The 18588-nt window shown below is 39.5% G+C and overlaps 2 protein-coding genes across 2 annotated transcripts in view; one reads left to right on the top strand and one right to left on the bottom strand.

The window, feature by feature from the left end:
* The window catches only part of kctd16b (potassium channel tetramerization domain containing 16b), a 72781-nt gene extending 70835 nt beyond the window's left edge, over nucleotides 1-1946 (bottom strand). Inside the window, exon 1 of the mRNA XM_039778505.1 lies at nucleotides 110-1946. Coding sequence (XP_039634439.1) covers nucleotides 110-947 — 838 coding nt within the window. The 5' untranslated portion in view covers nucleotides 948-1946. The remainder of the gene's footprint in view (nucleotides 1-109) is intronic.
* A 14689-nt stretch (nucleotides 1947-16635) lies between these two features.
* The window catches only part of yipf5 (Yip1 domain family, member 5), a 7774-nt gene continuing 5821 nt past the window's right edge, over nucleotides 16636-18588 (top strand). Inside the window, exons 1-3 of the mRNA XM_039778286.1 lie at nucleotides 16636-16790; nucleotides 17448-17565; nucleotides 18158-18333. Of these exons, the coding sequence (XP_039634220.1) occupies nucleotides 17456-17565; nucleotides 18158-18333 (286 nt within the window). The 5' untranslated portion in view covers nucleotides 16636-16790; nucleotides 17448-17455. The remainder of the gene's footprint in view (nucleotides 16791-17447; nucleotides 17566-18157; nucleotides 18334-18588) is intronic.

The following is an 18588-nucleotide window of genomic DNA, read 5'->3' as shown; positions in this document are numbered from 1 at the left end:
CACACACAGGACCAGTAAAACAAGTGCGCCTTCTAGCGGTGTTTCCCACTTTGTGTCTGCGCAAGTGAATGTTGACCTGCTGTTTAATAAAAACAATGGTGTCACTTACGGTAGAAGACGTATTCTGTGTAGCTCGACCAGATCTTGTCCTCTGTGTGCTGGTTGACAAACGAGGCTGTGACTGATGAGTTGCAGGCCACCATTTGGAAACCACACTCCGACAGCATGTCAAAAGACCTCTCCAGGTGCTTGAACTTGAGGTAAAACCGAGAGGTGTACCGATCCGGGGTCCTGTCCGGGTCCCGGCTCTCGTTCAGGGTCTCCCCAAAAACTTCTTTGGCAAGGGCCACCCGCCCGCATATCAGTATCCGAGGCACCCTCCTGAACTTGGCGTCGGTCTGACTCTCTCTGCCCATGGTGCACGAACCCCGGTACCCCACCGTGATGAAGCCGCTCTTTCTGTCCGCTGGGACGAGAGAGGGCGGCGGACACTGCCGGTGGTCGCTGCCCTGGGACCCATCTTCATAGTCGCTGTGGAAGTAGTCATCCGGGCTGTGCTTGATATCGTCAGGGGTCAGGAGCTTCACTAAGTCGGGTAACTGGAAGTACTCCGCCTCTTTCCTGAGCCTCCCTTTCTCCGGGAAGTGGTCCGGGAGGACGACTTGCTTGTCTCGGAGGTAGTCCAACACATATCGGAATAAAAACCCGTCCCTGTCAATGAAATAACGGCCCTTGGGATCTCTCGCCAAGTCATTAGATGCATCTTTTTTGGAGGAGAATAGCTTACCGAGTAATGAATTCGGGGTGCCCACCAAAGTCGAGTGACGGGTGTAATAAACCTGCCCCCCTACGTTTAATTCAACAACATCTGGGAAACTGTTCTGAACTGATGCTTGCTCTTTGGGGTTAGTCCTACAGTTTCCACTCAGCGCCATCGTTTCCGTCATGGACTGCTACAAACAGGCTACACCTATCTCTACAGCAAGTCTCAAAAAAGAAGAAAAAACGACGGATCAGGATGTTAAAAGTTGCTAAGCTGTGACTTTGGTTATTATGTGTGGATGCAGGGCCTCCAACTTCATCCAACAGTAATCTGAATAAGCATTTATCATCGATCCATTGCCATTATCACCTACCAGTCTGCAGCAGTTGTCGAAAATGGGGGGGAGGATTGCAGTCCAGGGCGTCCCTTTGTGATTGTTAAATTGAAAGAAGGCTGAGACGGGCGACTTGGAGGAGGAAAGAATCAGTGCTGCGAAAGAGAAATGTATCCCGGCGCATCAAAGCCTTGCATCAGTGGCTAATGTAAGAGCATTACATGGGGAGAAGGTGGTGGTGGGGTGTACCGGTGGTTCTGCAGGCTGGAGGCTGTAGATGCCTAAAGCATCGAATGAAGAAAAAAACTTGTCTTGCTTGATTATTTGCTACTAGAAGTATTATCCAAGAACTATAAATCCTGCACAAACACAACCAAAAATTACGCAGTAGGACTGGGTCAACGAAAAAAGTCCAACAACTTATATTAGGATATAGTCCAACCAGGAGAAGGTGCTGATGTGGTGTCACTTTCTCTTCAACTTCCCTTGAACACCAACCGATTTTCCGGGCTGTGCAGACCAGTGGGAGAAGGCAGAATCCCTTTCAGTGGAGAGAAACTTCGCAGAGATTGCACACGAAAACCTCGGGAGTCCTGTAATGGTTTTGTCTGTAGCCTCTCGCTACAAATATGTCGCCTGATCCGGACTGAATTAAACTAAGTAACCCTCCTCGAAAATAGATCTTATTTTCGGTCTTATAGAGGTGAGAAATATCTCAAATTTGATTGTTCTCTTCTTTTCCAGAGTAGCGGAGAGGAGCGAACCGCTGCAGCTGGATGCTTTTACCGGGAGCTGTCCGCGGTGCTGAAACGAGTATCTCAGCCCCTTCTTCTCACCCTCCGTTCCACATTCCCGCACCGCCTCCCCTCTCCTACAGAGCTGGGTGGCACACACACACACACACACACACACACACACACACACACACACACACACACACACACACACACACACAAAATACATACACATACACAGGCAGGCTCATGGGGCGATTCTAGGCTGCTGGGTGGGGAAAACAAAAGTCTCTTAATAATCACCATGAACCATTGAACAGGAATCAGTCCTATTGTCAGAAAAGCCCTATATTCATATATATCACATGTCGGTATATTATTATATCTAATGTATAATATTACCCCCTCACTACATGCACATGTGGTAACTTGGTGCTGTCAGAGGTTAAATAACTGCATGCTACTGTTTAAAAATAAAGTTCTAGGCTTTCACAGCAATTCCACTACATAGTCAAGGAATTGCTGCATCTACCAGTGTGCCATTATTATAGTAAGCTAAATGCTCACAATGCTGCAATTTCACCCCCAGCTTGAATCCATTTGCATGACATTTAGTTTGAGTATGTAAATACAAGACCTATGTTGGTTTCCACAGTACAAATTGTGAGCATTGCTACCAGTTTTGCATTTTGACTGCAACATACTTCGATTTTGGATCCATTTTACGCTCTCTTAACGAAAATACCATTTTCAAGACCCAGATAAATGGCTGTAACTGGCACTGCGTTATGTGACATTTTTGTCTTTGTAACATGAGCAACAGCACCTCCCTCTGTTTGTATTATGACAAGCCCAGACTTCTTTTAGCATCATGGACAGATCCTCACACAGAAAAGTGATAGAATTAGTGTGCGATAGCTGCCTTATTTCAAAAGAAAAAAATGAATTGACTAAGATTGATTTTTTTCTTTTTTTGCTACATCATGCTTCACACCCACACAAAAAATAAAGTAACAATAAAACCACATCATTGACATCATGAGACCAAAGTGACTAGATAAACATGACTTATCAGGTAGAGTTTACATGCATTATATTTTTACATAATTCACTTTGCGATTAATCAAAAACAAGACAACTAGTACAGTAATAGTGTAATCTGTAGTCTCACAAACATACACCATCTGCTCCAGCTGCATGGCCAAATCAGGGCTTGTATTCAATACAAATATTGTGGGGGTGAAAGTATAAAATATACACAATCTGCTGTATCTAGTTTATACTCAACAATGTTCTTATTTTGGCTTCTGACTCTATGATGCTTTTATTTTCCTTTTGCTGTCATCTGTCCACTTTTAACCAACCTTGCCTCGAGCAAAACTGCATTTGTGAGCATCTCTTCACTTAGATGTGTTCTACCTCTGTTTTGCCTTGTATTAACTGTAGTTTACAGAGGCAGAGCCACTGAGGCAGTCACTTTCATAGTATATGTACAAGAATTAATAGGCGCTTGTTCTTGCTCTAAGGCACTTCAGCAATATTGGGCATCACTTTTACAAGGAAATCAGCAAGCAAGACTTCAATTCCTGTAGCCTCTCAAGCAGCCCTACCTGTATGATTCCTTAATTATTAACACTAATAATAATATTTTGTATTATTATTATTATTACTACTTTTACTACTATTAATATTATTAATAATAATACATTTTATTTGGCGGATGTCTTTCTAGATACACAAGGACATCTTACATTTTTAAGAGGGCATAAAAGAAAAAAATACAATAGAATACATTTAGCTTCATAGAAATACATTTAACAAAATAGACAACATCTGAAAAGTGCTAAGAAACATCAGAAACACAGCAAAAAAAAGTGTGTGGGGAGTGTTTCTATGGCGATGTAGTACTATGAAGACTTAGAGATTAAAAGCTTTCTTAAAAATGGGTAGGTCTTTAAAAAAAATGTAAATGAATTGACTGTGTCTGCCTGTTGAATGTGGGACAGGAGGGCATTCCAGAATCTTGGTGCAGAACAGCTGAAGGCCCTGGTGGAGAGGCAGAATGTGGGGGTGACAAGGAGGCCAGCCGAGGAAGAGCGAAGGGAGCGAGAAGGGACATAGCCTGGTAGGAGGTCAGTGATGTACCTGGGTGCGAGATTATGGAGTGCTTTGTAGGTGATGAGGAGAGTCTTAAATTCAATACGGTATTGCACAGGGAGCCAGTGTAGATTGATAAGGATAGGTGTGATGTGTTCAGATGATCTGGTACCAGTGAGGATTCTAGCAGCAGAGTTCTGAACGAGTTGGAGTCTGTTTGTAAGCTTAGAAGGGATACCAGTGAGAAGGGAGTTGCAGTAGTCCAGTTATTATTATAATAAAAACTCTATCCCTCTGTGTTAACTTTCTAAACATGTTTTCATGATGTATATGGTCAAACTGGATGCATTTACAAAAATAATTTTAAAATTGAAACATGCCTCCTAGAATCAATGGACACTCTGGTTCCAAACAAAACAAAACAAACTCTTTGAGCCACTCCCCTCTGGCAGCCACTCCCCTCTGGCAGGAGGCTGAGGTCCATCAGGACCAAAACCTCACGTCACATGAACAGCTTTTTCCCCTCCGCCACTAGCCTTATTAACAAGGCCCGGAAACCACCCTGACTCTCCACCTGACTCTTCATGCCACTGTGCTCTCTCTGCTGTAATGCTCTTTGCTCTTTATTAATTTTTTATTTATTTATTTTCTTTTTATTAAAATTTTTATTTCTATCTTTATTTTTTATTTAATACATACTGTGTACATATACTTATACTTATATTGTTTATACCTATACTTATATTGTTTAATATTCCATTTAGAGAATGTGTGATGTGCACCAACAACACCCAAAAAAATTCCTTGTATGTGTTAAAAAACGTACTTGGCAATAAAACCCTTTCTGATTCTGATTCTGAAATGCAATAAATAATAGTAAACTGCGGAACTATAATTGATGCCCATATCTGTGATGTGGTGTCATGCAGTGTTTCAAAGAAATAAAAAAGGCAGAAAAAACATTTTCAAATTTGAAACTCAATGTTATTTTAAAGTTGCAGCTCAGTATAATACCCACAAATTAGTACACAATTAAGAACACTATACAGCATGTACTGTATATAGAATTAGTAATATAAAAGTGGTAAATAGTATGTGTCAAACTGTATAATCATATTGAAATTATTTCTTGAATCAAATGTCAGTACAATTTGAGACACTTAACCCCTGAGGTCCAAAATCAATCCCTGACTATTAACAATAAGTCCTATTATCCAAGTGATACAAAACGAAGTGAATAAAAGACAGAGAGAGAGAGAGAGAGAGAGAGAGAGAGAGAGAGAGAAGGCTGTGTTCTCATTTGGCTCACAAAGTCACTCCCTTTCCATCTCTCTTCCTGCCTATCTCCCTTTATGTGTGCCTGCCTGGGACCTGAGCAGTCACCCAGAAGTAGGCCACATTGGTAGCTTCATCATAAATACATGTAGCCAGTACAACGCTCCCTGCTGCGCTGCTATTTAAAGGCCGGTGATTGACCACCTGTAAGGAGTTAAACCTGTTTGGGACGTCACAATTAATTTCAACTCATCCTTCTCAGTCCTTAAGGAGCACACAGGTTAATGGCATAAAACCTTGCAAATCACCCAGTAGGATCATCACCAAAGCATACAGCCCATTCCTCCATGGTTGTTGTTCTCTCCATGTATTTTGAAACATATTAACGTAGACTGAAACATGTCTTAGTAAATGATTATTTGAAAAGACATATTCAGTTAGTGAAACAAATCCCTGAGCTGAAAGGACAGACATATTTACATCAAACAGGCATTTGTTTTAGTTTCTTGGTTTCTTTGCTGTTTTATATCTTTGAAAACTCATTTCAGTTCCATGGTAGTCAAAACAAAATATATGATGAAATATTTACTCTACAAGCACAGCGGCAGCATTAATAATTTATTGTTTTTTTCCATGAGAGACGCAATATCTGAGAGATTTTTAATTTTTTCACTTGCAAAAGAAATACCCTTTCTACACTCCAAGTAAAATCATGAGCACTTTGCTTCCTTGAACTCACAGCACAATCATTTTCTTCCTGTGCAGTGCAGAGAAAACTATTAGAAGGAATTTTCAGGCTGGCCACAGATGGTTGAAATAAACAGCATACTACTTCCACTTCCATCTCTCATTACAGCCACACTGAATGATGCCAGGCCTTAGATGGGAAATCTGCAAGTACAGCAGGCAGACATTCAATGCATAAATTCAGTTGACTCTGAGAGTATTTACCAAAATGAGATTCTATGTAAGCTTCAGCTATCCCTCAAACTTGGATGTTTATTTATTTATTTTATTTACACTTGGTCAGCTATTTATAATTATCTAAAGTTTCAACAGGCAGCAACTTTAAATGTCAGTTTAGAATTGTGTTAGAAAAAAGTATGCATGGGAATTCTGTTGAGGATGACAAATACCACAAAACCAATCGGTGTGAAAGTGACAGATGTCATGAAAAAGACATTGCTGAAGGAATAATGTCCGTTTATTTTGATCTTGCAGTGTGTGTGTTGTTTGCATGAGAGAGAGAGAGAGTGTGTGTGTGTGTGTGTGTGTGTGTGTGTGTGTGTGTGTGTGTGTGTGTGTGTGTGTGTGTGTGTGTGTGTGTGTGTGTGTGTGTGTGTGTGTTTGTACCAGCTTTTAATAAGGACCATGACATCATGCATAGTCAGACATCAGTTATATCAGTTAGTATCTATATGCCACATACAATATTAGATGAAGTTAACTGCTCACACAGCCCAGTAACATGAGATATTTAAATTAGCTGGATACATGGTTAAATGTAGTTTGCTCTTAACAGTGTATCGCAGTGTGTACTTCGTCCATAGCAATCCCACCAATCAGTCCAAAAACATCACAGTTAAAGATGAAAGGCCATAAACATATTCTTTGGTAATCTTAACAACCATTCCCCGAAAAAACAAGGAGGCCTGCTTTATTGCACGATCAAAATGTTCTTCAAAACTTACCAATTTTAGCGTGTAGCTAAGCAGATTGGCGGGATATGTCTGGGAGGGAGAAAAAGAGTTTCCCTATCAAACAAGGTCCTTAACCCCTCCTACTCCAGTGGAGCCATCAAGTCAGACTGGTTGTACTGGTCAGCTTCCAGAAGCGAATGCATGTGAGATATGATTAGGGTGTTCCTGCACAAAGGGAGCATTTCTTTCTGTGAAACTGCCCTGAGGAAAGCAGCAAAATGTGAAAAAATATAGTCAAGTAAAAGTAACAATTAAAACAACAGTATGAATCAATACAAAAAATAATAAGTAATATTGCACAACTATTTTCTTACTTCTACCTCTACCTACTTCTAACTTACAGTAAGTCAGTGTTTTCTATTTTAAGGCAGATAAAGTCATGTCAAGGAATCTTCTATGTGGTGACATATTTCTTTAAAAATAAATCTGTGTTTATTTAGTTGTTTTTCTGAGACAAAAATACCCTGCTGATGCTCAGTCCCCATGAGATCATCTTAGCAGGCTGGTGCCTGTACTGAACTCCTACTGTCCTACTGAGCAGATACACTTCAACACCTCTAGCTACTAATACAATGAGTCATCAACCTCAAATGTGTCTTCAAAGACTGCTCGGCAAGGTTTTCAGCTTATTCTAAAAGTCCGCTGATGAACTCATAATCATTAAGAAACTTCTAGTCTTCGCAGTATTGATCTTCAAACCAATGCCCTAGATATGGTATCAAAAAATGATATTTTGAGCTGATTCCAAGCAAACATAGAGCCTCTTTCCACTTTCACTCAGATATGCTACAGGAGTCAGTTGAACTCAGGACGTAGAGTTAGTTGCTACACTGTAATCATCACATCCCAAATAATGACATCAATATTATGATCTACAAATAGATTATTGCAGAAAGTTATTTCCTCTGTGGCTCAAAAAAAACTAAATGCCAGCAGACTGACAAATTGGGAGCATGTTTGTTGTAAATGTTACAGTGTGATATTCTTTTGGGTACTGAGCAATACAATTACAATACCTCTGGATTTCGGCCCAATTCAGCAGGTCAAAAAGTTTTCTTCTTGCTTTGTGTAGCTTTGCTGCCCCTCAATCCCCACCTCATCCACTAGGCACAGGCCGAGGCAGCTTTCCCCGCTAAACTAGGTCCACTGCTCTCCGTGGAGACAAGGCTATTTAATAGGAAGCCCACAAAACATTAAGGGCTTTGGCAGCCGTAGCAGAGCAGGGTGGTGAGGGACAGACACGCGACTCCTGGAGCCAGGATAAGTATAAGTCTGGAAGACACCACAAAGAGCCGGGAAGTTTAACGTCGCCGCTTGTCTTCTGGCCAGCAACACAGCAGCAGAGCTGTCATCCCACTCACAACACTACTGACTCTGCATCTGCAGGTGTGTGTGTGTGTGTGTGTGTGTGTGTCACGTTTTCCACATATGTATTGCACTATTCACCACATTGACTGCTGCTGTATAAGAGCGTTCTGGTCCGCTTAGGGAGGAGGTCGGGAACACAGGGCTTTCAACCGGGGGCACTAAGTTCGTATACCGGGGAAAACAAGACTTTCGTCCAGGAAACGTGTGATTGTGTCCCCTGACCGGTGTTTTAATCCAAACCACGATCTTTATTCTTATCTTAACTAGTCGTTTTGGTGTCTAAACTTAACGCGTCGTTGCCGCATGAGGGTCACTTTTGTCGGCTAAACATAACTGCAACGGCCCCTGAAAGGACCGTCACCTCGCGGTGCCCTGTACCCGGCTCACCTTTTGTCGGCTAAATTTAACTGACAAGACCACTAAACTTAACTGCCACATGACCGGTCATCATGTGACCAGCTGGCTGTCGCCTAATTTTGTAGGATATCATACAAATTGTTGTGCATAAGTTTTTGACAATATCATAGAAACTCATTCCTGAGAATGCGTATTTTGGATGCAGCAAGCTGAGCTAGGAGTTCATTCTTGTGTTTAGCCTATATGTTCACATTTGGTGGATCTGACAGCAGGGGCGATGCTAGATGATGATGCTAAATTAATATCAGATCATTTCTCTAATGTTTTTGTTTGTTTGTGGGCTCAGATCGAATTGATAACCTGTGATTTTCAGTGTTTACATATTTGCTTGGACAGTAGTAGCAAATGATCTTGTTTTTTCACATCTTTGTTTTAAACCGATCTGCATGTGAGATTTTTAGATGTTGTTTTGACAAGAATGCATTCATGTGTCTTGAAGACATAGACATATGTATATATATATATATATATATATGCATCCAAATATTTTTTTTTACATTTTTAAATATTCACTTAAAGCATAATTAAATATTGGGGTCAGTGTGTTACTCAGATGAATATTTATATTATTTTATAGACATATTACTTGATTTGAATGTAAGCATCTAAAAGTTTTTCTACTTGGTTATTCTCTTTTTTTTCTTCTCAGTTTTGTATTTCCTGGTGTAGTGTGGACATATTTACTTTATGCTGGTGGTACGTCTTGACGATGAATGTCTCACATACTATAGCTTTTATTGTGAAAAAGTCCAGATGTGTCAAAACGCTGATCCAAGAAATTGCTCATGCGGCAAAGATTTCTCATCCTTAACTGCAAAACAAAGACTTATTTAAAGAACAGTTTTACATTTTCCGTTCAGTTTTTAAGGAAGATGATGCATTTCAGCATTACATAATTTAGCAGACTTTTCTCTTGGGAGACAAACTAACTACATGCTCCCCAAAAGGCAACAGATAAATAATCCATCCATCAAATATCAATCTTTTATTCCATCAAGGTTTGCAGGGGACTGGAGCCTAACCCTTCGAGAGATAATCAAACGTGTATGCAGTGTTAAAACCAGGAGGTTTTGTGTGTATCTTACAGTACAGTAGCTGGCATTTGATTCAGTTTGCACCATGTGGGACTCAGAAAGCAGTTGACCAGGATCAAGTTGTGGGTGTAGTGATGGGATGGGAGGGGCCGGAGGATCTGACAGCTCCACTGTTTGTTTGTTAAAAAAAAAGACATCTATTAAGCCAGAGTGTGTGTAAGTAATGACTCATCTTTCTTTCTGGATTGCATCAGACGCAGATGAGCCGTGATGAGCATGTCCAGAGTAACCATTCAGTCAGATCCATGTCAGATCGTATTTACTCACTGCAATACACTGTTACCAAAAGCAGCATTTTGTGGTTTACTCTTCAGTAACATGTCACATAACTTAATTGAAATAAAACAGAGTGTGCATGCTTAATTTATGGGCAATTCAAGTAACCCTAGTTATTTCATTTTTTTTGTGTTTGGTTTGCTTGTGTGTAATGACATTTTTGAGGTTCTGCACATTTTTCAGTAGACTACCATATCAGCTAAGAGAAGGACAAAGTTTGTGTTAATGTGCTTTTGGATTGTTTCCAGTATCTCCCATTCAGTCTTGATTTGAGGATTTAAGCAATCAATGTCTTTGGGTGGCACTGTCTGTCTTTACTGTATATTTAAAAACAAATAAAACAAATACTACAATTTAGGTTGAATAAGTCAACCTACTTGTAGTACATTTCATTTGGTTTCAAATCTTTTTTTATTCAAGTCTGAATTCAATTGACACTTGAGGCAGATAGCAACCTTCCTTAAAAATCAAATTCTGACACTAAAAACCCTAAAACAAGAGAAAAAAACAAATGTGCGGATCACCTCACAACTTTGTTAGCCCTTTTCCTGTTTTAAGAAGAATAAATCCTGAAGGCTAAATACTCAGATTAAGCAATTTAAGAAGGGATTTTTTTGCCAAGAAGAGAGTTAGCCGATATCCATACCATTCTCTCCATCTCTGTGGCCACTTCTTGGCGATGCATAGCGCAGTGGAGTTCTCCAAGCCTAAAGGGATCTTGACCGTGTTGATTTGGCAACCGTATAAGATGTTGCTAAGCACCCGCTCTCCCTCTGCCAGCATAAAGGCCATGGGAACACTGTGGAGGGGCAGATAGCTGTGCTAGTTTACTGTCACAGTCAGCTCTCCTGTGGTGTGTGTTTCTGCCTCTGTGAGTGTAGTAGAGTGTTACTGTGTGTGACATCTCTCTCTCTCTCTCTCTCTCTCTCTCTCTCTCTCTCTCTCTTCTTGCATTCTCTCCCTCCCTCCAGTATTTTCCATGCTTTACTCTTTGGCTCCTGGGATTAATGTTTCCACAGGTCTTCAATGTGTGAAAAATCTCTTGTTGGGGCCAAATCTCCAAAAGCCCTTAGAACTGTAAAACCCATTTAAAGCTGCAGGAGGTAAATTAAAACCAAAACCAAAAAAAAACATCAGAATTTGTAGTAGAGTGAGCCCTTTTTCTGCAGCTCTCCCTCTCCCCTCTGTGTCAAGCACCACCTATCAAGCTAGCAAGAGCACCTGCTTTATACAGTAACATTTTCAAATACAAATCATTCGGTTCATGTCTAATTGGCATGCCATTTACGTTATATAGCAGCATTTCTTTGAGAATGACCGTCCTGTTGTCTTTGTAAAACCCATTGAGATTACATGATGTGATTCAAGGCTCTAGTTAGCTTCATAAACATGAATTTGAATTAGCTGTGTCTAGGGTTAGCAGAAGGCTAAACTGCAGACTCGTCTACCGCGTGTCCTCGTTCGGATGGCAGCATTTTCCTGCTACAGACCAGAGGCCAAATGAACACGGCAAATGAACCAGTGTTCGTCCGATGCTAAATACTAACCCCAGCAGATCATCTCTCCCGACTGTTTTCACGGCAAATGTCCGCTTCCTGAACAATAACTGGACACATTCTTACACAATTTCGTTCCTATGATTTTGTGGGCTGCCCTTCTATTTTCTACAGCGTTCTCAAACTGAGATACAGTACTGTATAAAGTGAGATGAATGAAGCAATGAATGGAGCAATCAAGAACTGCATGAAGCTCTCTGCACACAGTGAAAATTAATAATTTCTGTCAGCATGAGAAAGTGAAGGCGACAGTGAGTAGAGGATATATAATTGAATGTGCGGTGGGTCTGTGTTCACTCCTGTCATCAGTAATTTCATCTGGAAAGCAGGACCAGGTCCAGTGGGGAGTCACAGGAATTCTTGGCTATGTCTGCAGCTACATTTGCACTTTGAAATACACCTTACTTACTGTGCACGTCACAAGATGCTGTATAGTTGTAGTTTTTGTCATCTTCTTTATCCAAAGTTAAAGGACAGACCACCCCAAATATTATAATATTCAGTTATTTTCAATGAATTTATTTTTGAAAATGTCTTTGATATATTTTCTTTGATTTTGTGGGCTAATTTCCTTGTGTTGTAATTATTGTTGATGGTGTGAAATATTGGATATTGCCAGTGCAGCTTAACAGATCTTCCAGCCATCTACAACAAAATAGTAAACTTTAGTTTTTGTGTCGGTCCCAGAGAATCAGAGCAAGGGGTTCTACCTCATCTCATCTCATCTTGAGCAGTGACATTCTATAGTCATACAGAGAGAAATTCATCATCAATGGGCATATATTTATTTTTCTATTGATAATAGCTTTAATAATTTAACAATGCAACAGGGCCTCAAGACACACTGTCATTTTTTCTCAACTGACATCCAGTTAAGAGATTAAAACAGATCATACCTGTTCTCAAAGGACTGTCTAAAGGCCTTCTGGGAAATATAGGATGAAGTAGAAATAGAGGCGGCAGATGAAGGGGCAGTGGGTAGGCCTACAAAAAACACAAAAGAAATTGCAACACTTTATCATAATTTTGGAAACTTTTGACACAATGTGAGAGCATTTGACTGATGATCAGATAATGTAAGTTGGCAATTCCACTAGAGTCCCAAAATAAATATCTGCTTGGACCCACTCTCCGTCAAGTCATACGTTTCAGTTAGATGGAAAAATACACTTGAAGAGGAACTTTTCATAGGATGAACTTCATGAGCTTACGAGGATGGGCTTTTGTCAGCCTGTTCAGAATGAATATCCATGTACAGTATATAACTGAGTGTGCACGGAAATGTGATATTAATATTCCTATTATTATTATTATTATTATTATTAGAAGCAATGGCAGTTCTGTAGATGCACTTGTGAATTTCAGAGTCTTTTCCATCATTATATGACATTTTCAACCTTGTGACCTTGTTGAAGATAGTTCATATTGACACCAAATCTTTCTTATTAGCAGTTCTCTTTCCAAACAAATTGATCCGGTCATCAACTTTGATGCTAACATCAATCCCATTGATCCTTGCATCAACAATTTAAGAACTTTATTGACATGGGATTTTAATTGTAAATTGTTGTTTCTTCACTCTGGAAGTGTTATGAACAACAACCCCCAAGATGCTGTCAAGTGGAAGAAATATTGACTTTCTTTCATTTGATCTGTAGTACCAAAATACTGCAGCGTTGACCCACTGGACCAAAACAAATGTATGTCCAGCATAACACAGTATCTTGCAGGGAATATAATCAGTATGGCCAAACTGTATAACAAAAGTTAAGGGAACTGGGAGGTGAAACTTGGCAGAGTGGCTGTTAGGGTGGGATGGAAGAAGAAGGAGAGCCAAGGCCATGCTGTTGTTTATAATATGAGACTTATTTTAGAAGCCTCTGAATCTGTTTTGACATGTAGAACACTGGTGGTTTGACTGGTGCTGTCCCTGATGCCAACTAGAGGCAGATAAGAAAAGGAGGACAAAACTCCAGTACACTCCGTCATAAAGCATCAGTCCTGTATCAGGGCTTACCTGCCATTTCAGAACACTTGACACTTATTTAATTGTGTGTGTGTGTGTGTGTTCATTTAGATAAAATATAGAATAAGAAGCAAAGCATGAACATTTATGTGAAACACATTTTTATAATCTATAGTATTCCCTTTTTTTGTCAATTTTGAGTAATGCCTTTGTTCAGCACAAATTTCTTATAATAATGTGATTCCTGAAAAACAACAACAGTCATATTCATTTTGAAGAGCAATTGTTATTTTTCTCCAAAATAGTTGTACATTAGAGCAATTGCACCCATCAAAGGTTTGGACACGCTTTCCCATTCAAGTGAATGAGAAAGCGTGTCCAAACCTTTGACTGGTACTGTATGTTCAAAAGGCTTTGGTATTTCCAGTATCATGACTAGATTCCAGAATAAGATATCATCTTATCATTTTGTCAGAAACTGTAAAATCTCGAGTGGGTGGAAATCTCATTTTGGAACAAACAAACTTTACAAACTCTTCAGCTGCTGATTGTTATTTTAGTTCTCAAGTAGCCCACTCACAGAGTGAAGAAAGCTGCTTCAGAGAAAGGATCCTACGAGGACCAGATGCCAACTTATTTAAGATCTGTGCAGCAGTCATGTCAATGGGGAGGCAGGAAATTGAATTAGATGAATTAATGGAATTTATTTATTCTTGTAAATGTTTTGAGGAAATATCTGTACCCATTTCTGCTGAAAAAATTACGCTGTGTTTTTGTTTTGTGTTCATTCAGATGTTCAATATGTTGTGTGCAGAAGGAGATAAATCTCCCATCTGCATATTTTTTTATCCAAAAGAATATATGATAACATATCTTGATCCCTTGGTTTTTCCTCTCTCCCTGAGCCTTGAAAGGCAGAGAGAGAAATCTTAATTGAGGATACAGTAGGTGGTTGGAGAAGAGGGGTTGCTGCAGTAGAGGAAATTCAGTAGTTTTAATCCACTCATCCACCCAGGCAGTGACAGCAGGATTACAGTCGAGACTGTATAAAAGAAGCCAATTATGACAGCGTATAGCAATACACTGCCCTAAATTCAATTACCCTCTCTGGCACTTTTCAATTTTCTTTCATTAAGTGGATTAAGAAGAAAGACATGTTCTTCAAGTTTAGAAATGATTAGAAGTCTAAAAGAAGATGAGGGGCAATGGAGGGAAGGAGACTCATTTTACCTTGATTAGTCATTAGTCAGGTGTTTGCTGTAGGAATTCATGTTTTGTACATCAAATTGATTTTGTTCATCATGAGGCAGAGAATTGATCCATGTTAGACCTGCACAGCTGACAGGTTTGTTAATGACATTTTTTGTTTATTGGGTTTGTTTTGTTTTCTCACCCACCCCAACTTTTCACGTGTCATGAGATGCATTTGTTCTTCCTTCAGCATGAATAGACACCTGCAATAACAAGTGATTGAACATAAAAGCCGGAATCTAGTTACCAGAGTTGCCTTCAACAGGAAACAGAATTTGACAATTAGTCACAAAGTTTCCAGGCAAGAAAATGTCCTTGGAAATCATGCAGCCTTGCTGAGGCAACATGCTTTGTGCAGCACTGACCAAAAGGGTTCTCTATGTATTGTGGCCTTGAGACCCATAACTCAATAAGAGTTTCTCTGTCAAAGATGGAAGAGGCTCAATACTCTACGTCTCTTCTGAATAATGACTTTTTCCTCCATGCCTTTTTCCACTGTATTATTTTTCCCATTTCTCATTCTGTAAAGAATTGTGTAACTCCAGGCAATGAGCAGAGCCAACTCTGTATAATTTAGTTCCTTTTCACACTGCACAAGTTAATCTATGGCTAAAAGTCAAACATTTTATTGTTATGGATGCCAGAGGTATTTTTGTTTCAGCACTGAGGCAGACATAATTTAGTTTTAATAAGCCCTGGGTAGGACATTGAGATAGTTTTTACAGATGTGACAGAATTACATTGCTATGAATTTTCTTTTCCAGTATCACAAAAAGTCAATTTGATAATTTTGTATTCATCATATGTCTCTGTCATCTAAATTGATATACATTTTCTTGTTCCTGTTGGCTATTTCTCTTTAAAAATCTAAATTTTATAGAATATTAGAGGGGATAAACAATTATTATTTTTTTCATTCTGTTTCTAATTTGTACTCTTCCATTCATTAAAGGTCAAACCCACATTTGTGATGCTGTCTGCCTCTCATTCCTGCCCGTCCCTATTTCCTCTCATCAGAGGTCATCAGCCTATTATTTTATATCTGTCATCATCAAAGAGGATGGATCCACATGCAGAAATTGTTAGCGGTGCAGTTCCTCTGCACTGGCAGAGTGATTGATCTGCTCCTCTGCATCCTGATCAAAGGGACTATCTTTGTTCTTGCCAGAAGCCCAGCGCTTGTCCTATTAAATCATCTTCCAACCTCTGTCGCTATTTGTTACCATTAGACCATGGTTTTCTCAAACTATGGGTCAGAACCCAGTGGTGGGCAAAACCGGCAGTAGTTTGAAATGTCTAACCATATCTCTTTGTGAATGTTTTTAAGTCTTGAATGTGTTTATTAATCATAAAAAAAGAACTGAATATTTGTAAAAAAGGACTTATTAGGTTTCTGCACACAGTAACGAGTGACCTTTAATCCTTTCCTACTTTAAACCATAGTGTCCGCATCAATACCACTTAATAGCCTATTGATATTTGCACAGCGACCATGACCTTGTATAATGTATAGGCTACAGATGTTTGTTTTTCATCAGGGTCATCCATAAAACTAGAAATTACTTGAACTTGAAGTGGTTTTACCTTTAGAATTAAAATACTTCTGCTTCCAACATAACAAAGATAATTTCCAAATCAGGCAAAAAGGCGTTAAGCACTGCACTATTTCAACCAGAAAACTGTACTACGACACATACAAATTATAGTATTTACTATTTTCATACATTCAATAGCCAAGCTTGTAAGATCATGCAGTTAGTTAAATATCATGTAATACCACCAGTCGCCTTTAGACTTCGCCACATTAATTCTGCTGAGGGCAAATTTCAGAAAATTGTCGCTAACAGCTTCCCGTCGGCTACGTTTCATCCCGGAAGATTTACATTTCTCCTGACACGTAGCAACCAGCAACCACAACCAAGTTGGCAGCGTTCTGCATAGATTTGTCAAACATCACAGGTATGTGTTAGCATTTGCGATGCTTCATAGCTTAAGAATAACGTTTATGTAAGAAAAGTTAAATACAATATTAAACCCACCGCTGACATGCGCGAGGTATGCATGCCAGGTCTCCACAACTGTTTTAGCTAACGTTAGCATTAGCTAACCAACTAATGTTAGCAGCAAAGTTAACGGTAACGTTACGTTAGCCATCCAACGATTAGCTAGCTAGTAGCTATTGTATTTTGACAATATTTGTTAACTTATCCTTTACAGGTGATTGTGTTTGTGTAGCCATTTGATAGTTTATACAGTTAATAATAATAATAACAATAATAGATTCATAACAGACTAACAACATAAAACGTTATCTTGGTGTTGTGTGTAACGTTAACGTTAAAGCTGACTAGCTACGTTAACTTAGGTTAGCTAGCTACTTTAGCTCACAGTTAAATTCATACGGAGGTAACGTTACCGCTATACTACGTTAAATAACTAACAGTATTTAGACAGTGCAGTGAATATTACCGATCTATTTCAGAGCATCGTTGTGCAATAACAGTACTTTGAATTTCAAAATTTTAAATTGACACCCTCTGTACCACCTTATAGGCTTAAATAATTCGACCTAGCTGATTAGTCGTGTTCCTGTCTCTTCCCCTGTGTTTCTAACAGTGTGAGAGATGGCAGGGTTTGACAGTTTCAACACAGACTTTTACCAGTCCAGCTACAGTGTAGATGACCAAAGCCAGGCAGGCCATGGCTACCCCAACGCTGAAACCCCCTACGACAAGTAAGTAAAGAAAGCCCCCCTTTGCCTGATGCTCCTTCAGCTGTTAACACCTCCAAGAGCAACATTATTATTCTTTTATGCCATTTCAGCTGCTGAAGGCTTATCCCTTTTTTTTAAAGAACTTTAGTGCAAAATGAATATAACATACAAGGATCACAACTAGACTGTGGTCGATTTCCGGTTTCACCTGTAGTGTCGGCAATTTAGTGCAGAGCCAAGCGGCGCTATGAAAGTCATCACATTTCAGTAGCGGTGGGAGGAAGGAGCAGCGCATGTTGTGTTTGTTTACTAGAAGGTTCATGTGTTTTTTGTGGTTCGGAGACAATATATGGCTCAAAGGAAATTAAAACAGCACTGCCAATATGGAAACATTTTCCTGACAAAAGAGGTAAATATTGCCAAAACATAGTTCAGCTGCTGTTTTTTTCAACATAAGCGATATAGAAAAATATTTATACTGTAGCCATTTTTATATCGTTTTGCCATTATATATTGTCATATCGCCCAGCCCTAAACAACATCCTTGGTCATTTAATGTCCTTTCAGTCAAAGAGTACTGTACTGTTGAACATTATAATTATGTATTTCCCAGGCCATACGGTGGTCAATATGACTACTCCCAGCCCATGGGTTACACTCCTCCAGGAATGATGCAGCCCCAGCAGCCATACACGGGACAAATCTTCCAGCCCACACACACCTACACCCCATCCTCATCACAATCCATGTATAGTAGCGGCTTCGACGATGAGCCACCACTGCTAGAAGGTAGGTGAACCACAACCTGTGACTTCTATATCCTTCTTTGGCTCTCATATGACGGCTCTCATATGACTTCTCTCACTTCTCTTTATAATATTTCTCACTTGGGAATGCAGATATTTTGCAAGGGAACTAGTTCAGTTTAGCACAGGCAACAATGCAAATGGCACGTTTCACTATGTTTTATTATTAACTGTGCTAAAAGTATTTGTTTTAATTAATTGTCATTCTGTCAGTTGATTGCTATTGCTATAATTGATA

Source organism: Perca fluviatilis, chromosome 16, assembly GCF_010015445.1.
Source record: "Perca fluviatilis chromosome 16, GENO_Pfluv_1.0, whole genome shotgun sequence".
Taxonomy (NCBI): domain Eukaryota; kingdom Metazoa; phylum Chordata; class Actinopteri; order Perciformes; family Percidae; genus Perca; species Perca fluviatilis.
Note: the sequence above shows the minus strand (reverse complement) of the source record. Positions and strands in the feature narration are given on the sequence as shown.